At 34.1% G+C, this 5,777-nt stretch overlaps 1 protein-coding gene across 2 annotated transcripts; it reads right to left on the bottom strand.

Moving 5' to 3' along the window:
- Nucleotides 1–1,044: 1,044 nt before the first annotated feature.
- Nucleotides 1,045–4,634, bottom strand: LOC146907815 (uncharacterized). 2 transcript variants are annotated; one of them, XM_085725565.1, is made up of 3 exons: nt 3,727–4,634; nt 2,961–3,635; nt 1,045–1,119 (listed from the first exon to the last, which is right to left on the bottom strand). In XM_085725565.1, the coding sequence occupies exons 1-3, from the start codon at nt 4,402–4,404 to the stop codon at nt 1,045–1,047; spliced, it is 1,428 nt and encodes a 475-aa protein (XP_085581691.1). In that variant the 5' UTR covers nt 4,405–4,634. The 2 variants fall into 2 exon arrangements, with proteins under 2 accessions (XP_085581691.1, XP_085581690.1); XM_085725564.1 differs by lacking the exon at nt 1,045–1,119 and adding an exon at nt 2,581–2,850.
- Nucleotides 4,635–5,777: the final 1,143 nt, after the last annotated feature.

Genomic DNA, 5,777 nt, shown 5'->3' with positions numbered 1-5,777 from the left:
GAATGAATGGTTTAGAGAGAGATAGGAACAAAGGCACCAAAGGCACAGAAGTGCTCCCCGTACAATAACAAAGTATTATCGTTTACCTATCATCTTTTCACATAAATTACGATAATTATATAACTGACTTGGCAAAATGTATATTTTTTTTCAGATGTAAAAAGCAAAATAAAAGGAAACACTGATAAGACATAAAAATAGAGGAGCAAACTCCACTTGGTCTTTCTCAAGAAGTAAACCATGACAAAATACAAAATAAACTATGATCATTCAAATCATTTAAACAAAACCACATATTTCAAACACCAAAATAGAAACCATCCTCCGTAATCAGTGATCACACCATAGGTTATGTCAAGCTTCATTTTTCTACCTTTGGCAACTTCAAGGGGCTAGCATTAGATGGCAAATTAACCTGATCAGGTCTACTTCCTGCCATGTACATGCACATATAATAAAGGAGTAATAATAAGTACATATTCAAAATTATTAGTAGATAACAAGCAAGTGATCAAGATTACACACCCTTCATGACTCTCACTCTCTTTCCTTCTCACCTTTCGTTCATTCTTTCTTCCTTTACTTCTTTTCTTTTTCTATGTTCGTTTTTAATTACTCAGTTTTCTCAACATTAAATTTTCCTACTCCTCATTACCCTTAGATCATATGAACATCCCATTTATGGTTACCTTTCATTACATTTTCAAGGAAAACTAGTACTACACGTAACACGTCAGTAATTTATCCTCCTTAATGGTTTTATAAACAAATATGTAAGTGAATTAATGGCTATGTTAGTTTACATAAGTATTTCAATATGAAAATAGTATGAAGGCACAATCAGTGAAATTCTAAAGATAATATACAAACAAGAGTTAAATATGTTTGGTCCCACTAAATATACCAACTTTCATTTTTAATCACTCTAAAAATTCCATCAAAGTTTAGTCTCTATAAATTTTTTGTTACTAATATTAGTCCTTTCTTTTTAGCAAAAGTTCATGTGAAATGTTCGAAGTGACTATTTTTGTTTGAGAATAATTACTAACCTATGTACTGGTTGAGGCCGTTTGTCAACACATATTTTGAGGTCAACGAAGCTCTTAGTATGCTGAGACCCTGCAACCACATGAAATCAAATATGGTGAGTTGTTATGAATCTAATACAAGAAATATCAAAACGAAAGACTAACACACTCCCTTTTACCTCCTTCTGGCCAATATTAACGACCATTTTCTTCTTACTACTTTCACAACCATTTCATCACATTGTTCCTTTTCTTCACCGATCCCGACCTCCGATCTGTTTCTTGGGTCTAAATTACTAACACATTGTTCCTTTTTAAATATGAAGTCTGACATAGGAGTTTTTGATACCAAAGACAATTTGAGAAGATTAACTACCTATTCAAATCAGAGATTTAAGAATTAGTGAGAGAAATAATAATAATAATAATAAGGGTTAAATATGTTTTTGGTCCCTATAAATATACCAACTTTTTGTTTTAGTCCCTCTAAAATTTTCCTTCAACTTTTAGTCCCTAAAAAATTTTCAATCACTACTTTTGGTCCCTATATAAGATTAAAAGGAATTTTTGTTTTACTTTTTTGATAAAACAAATGATTTTTGTTTTTTTTTTTTATAAAAAAAATTATTTTTGAATTATGTAATTCGGAATACGAGTTGAACCTAACGAGCCGAACCGAGTTTCTCGTGAACTTTAAACGAGCCGAACTCGAGTCAAAAATTTAGTTCGTTTCGAACTCGAGTCGAGTTTCGAGCCGCACCAATTCTTATCGAATCGAGTCGAGCTCAGACGAGTTCAATTTGACTTGACTTATTTTCAGCCCTAAATATGTACCTATGTTTTTTTTGAGGTGTTCGAAATTAAATCGATCAAAAATAAAGCCATAAACCGATATAAAAAAGTTTAAAACTGTAAAAACTCGAATATTTTTGGTAGTTATTTTGTAATTTACATGTATAAGTGAAGTATCGATATTTTATATGTATCCGAACGGATACGTTTGTATTTCAAAAAGATAATAAAGACACTTAATTACTCATACAAAAGCCTTGAGAATGCAAGTTAAAGAAATGAAGCGTCAAAGCCTTGGGAATTAATCATACAATGTACAGTAAATAATTTTTTTTTTCCTTTTTCTGACGGAATAAATAAATTATAGTAAACGTTGTACGCCTTGGGAATTATTCATACAAAGCCTTGTAAGTACTCAGAAGCTGTTGAAATCAAAGAAGCTGTTGACAACCTTAGAGACTACTCTGTGCATCACACTCTGTGCTCGTATCTCGACTAGTATTACCTGAATTGAATAGCAGCAAAGATCTGTAAAGGCTTCCCAGGTTATTCAAGTTATCACCCTATGTGTTGGATCAACCTTCATTTTCGTCATTAAGATAATTCTAGTGGTAATAGAGACTATTTACAAAGTAGATTTTTATTTTAGAACCAAATAGTTAGTTGTTAACAAATTGGAGCTTCACTAATAATTATCAACAGATTGTTAACTCAACAAAAACAAGTGTAGTACTTCTAAAAAATGAAGTCTGGTAGAATATTGATGAGAAATTAAAATCGCCAATATCACATTTCAAAATATTGATAACACATACAAAATATTTGATCAAATAGAGCCCATCAACTAGCCTCAAATACAATATTGTTACAAAAGCAGTGCTCTAATATTATAACTTCTACTCCTCAGTTTTATTGGCATATATAACGCCTACAGATAATTTTGATATAAGAATTGTTCCATTATGGAAAGGCTAAGACCGTTTGTCAATGAAGATGTTGAGGTCAATGAAGCTTTCAGAATGCTGAGACCCTGCAACCATATATGCAATCAAATATTGTTAGATGTTACGAATATATGATGGTACAAGAAATATTAAAATGAAAGACTGCGTGCCAAATCAAATCTCACACTCCCTTTACCTCCTTCACCCCAATTCTGATGACTCTTTCTTCTACATCATTAAGGGGGACCTTCATTCTTTCTAAATACGCAAGACCAGAAATGGATGACATTGGACTCACAACTAAGTCGTCGGTCACCATGAACGACGTCGGCCCTCTGAGAAATCCTCCAGAAATAGGGGATTTGGGATCAACAAATTTCACTTCTTTTTTATGATCCTTGCAGGGCATGAAATAGCCAGATGAGTTTGTCTCACCAATCGGTAATATCTGGTTCCTGAGTTCAAGATGCATGCCAACTTGTGGCTCACTTAGTCTGTCTTTAACATATTGTGACCTTAAACACCTGTCAGGACTCAACTCAGTCATACTGTTATATAAATTATCCATGCAACATAAAAAAGAGAGACCTTCAAACATGAGCACCACTCCACCCAGGGGAATGGTGAGAAAACTTAAAATAAAGTCGGTAAAATTTTCATCTCCTTCAACAAACAAAATCTGTTCATTTGATTTTCTTCTCACTACTTTCACAACCATCTCATCAGATTCATCGCACGGCTCCTCTACCTCTCCTATCCAAAATTCCAAACGATTTCTTGGGTCTAAATTACCAACAAAATGTTCCTTTTTAAAGATAAAGTCTGACAAAGGAGACTTTGAGAGCAAGGAAAACTTGAGAAGATCAATGATCTGATGAAACAAGGGATTAGAAACTAGTGAGAGACACAAAAATAAATAATAATAAACAGAAAAAGATAACATTGAAACTCAGAAAACATACCTCTTTCTTGCTGATGTTAACTATTTGTTTATCAATATCATCAATGTTATTGACTCCAAGCTTCTGAAGGAGGTTCAAACTTGTTCCAAGATGATTAGGCCTCACAAAAAGATTGTCAGAAATTATAAAGGTAGAACTTTCGTTAACAAAGCCATTATCTGTAGTGGATTGTCGTGTGCGCATTACATTCAATAGTTTTCCACAAATGCAGTTTTGATCCCCAAAAGTACTTGCATAGTACCCATTTTTTCTTTTGCAACTATCGTCCTCACAGAGAAAGAACTGCAAGCATTCTGTTTCGTCAATGTTCAATTTCATCTTTTGGCAATAAGCTTCCATAGAGTTTCTAGGATTGAGTGGCATTTTTCTGCAGGTATTTGACCAGAGATACTGTGTATCAAGATCTGACACACTTTGGTACAGTGAACTAAGATACTGTGTATCAAGATCTGACACACTTTGGTACAGTGAACTAATGCTGCCAAACCTCACTGCTTCCATATTTGACTCTTTAGATATGAGTCTAGCAATAGTCCCTAAAGGTAATGTCAAGAAGCTGAAAAGAACATCAACAAAATCCTTTCCAGCCTCAGCATATAGAACTTTCTTCCTTTCTTTGTCCACCATTACTGTTAGGGGAACTTGGACACCTAGATCATCTGACGCATTGGCAGCCATGATAAGAATCTCTACACAGAATCAATGAGAATCACACAACACAGTTGCTACAATTTAGAAAAGAACTAAACCAAACTCTTGCTCAATGAGTAATTAGTTACGTAGTGGTCAAAAGGAGAAGAATAAATTTCTTGAATGTGTTATAGTTTCTAGACACTTTGGAAAGGACAAGTATAGTAATCGCATAACAATCAAACTGCAAGGGTTTATATTTTTCTTCATTGAAAGCTAAGGCAATTAAATTTGCGGCTATCTAAATCTATAAGACAAATAAATGGAATACTGTACATTTTCCATTAGAATTGAAGAGTTTCTTTTAAAAAAAAAAACTAAAAAGAAATGATTTATTTTTTTTTTAAAATAAATCCTAGTTTGCAATAAATTCAAAATATATATTTGCAACTTAAACCCTCCAGTCACTATTATAAGAAAAAATCAACATTTTACATTCATTCATTAAATGATGTATATGATCTTTAATTATATTATAGATCACATACATCATTTGTAAGAATATGATTCTGTGTCTTTCATTGATATCAATTGTGAATAATATACAACCATTGCTGATTCTATTTTAGAAACTATTTGATTGCTAATTAATATAATTCATGACTAATCAATTGCTAATGAATTGCTAATGAATATTTACAAGTCAAACATACAATGAATCTAGACATATTCTAATACTCCCCCGCAGTCTAAGCGGGAGGTGGACGGACGCTGAGACTGTCTCTGAAGTCTTGAAAAAGTATAAGCGGAAGTCCTTTGGTAAAAATATCTGCAATTTGATGTTTCGAGGGTACGTGGAGTACTCGAACTTGACCCCGAGCTACTTTTTCACAAACGAAATGAATATCCATCTCAATATGTTTCGTTCGTTGATGTTGAACTGGATTACCCGAGAGGTAGATAGCACTGACGTTGTCACAATAGACCAAGGTAGCCTTATGAATAGGGCAGTGTAGCTCGAGCAAAAGATTTCTTAACCAGCAGGATTCTGAGACCACATTGGCAACGCCGCGATATTCTGCTTCAGCACTAGAGCGAGATAGCGTGGGTTGTCTTTTAGACGACCAGGAGAGGAGATTGTCTCCAAGACACACACAATAACCGGAAGTGGAGCGTCTAGTATCTGGGCATCCGCCCCAATCTGCATCTGTATATGAGATTAATGAGGTAGTAGATGAGGAATAAAGATGTAGACCGTAGTGTTTTGTGCCTTGAATATATCGCAATATCCGTCGGAGAGCATGCATGTGGGTGTCCATCGGATTATGCATAAAAAGACAGATTTGTTGAACAGCATATGATATGTCAGGTCGTGTGAATGTGAGATATTGGAGGGCACCTACAAGGCTACGATATAGAGA

The sequence above is a fragment of the Medicago sativa genome, chromosome 7, assembly GCF_051527215.1.
Source record: "Medicago sativa cultivar Bolivia chromosome 7, Bolivia_mono, whole genome shotgun sequence".
In the NCBI taxonomy this organism is placed as follows: Eukaryota; Viridiplantae; Streptophyta; class Magnoliopsida; order Fabales; family Fabaceae; genus Medicago; species Medicago sativa.
This window is presented reverse-complemented; position numbering and strand designations above follow the sequence as displayed.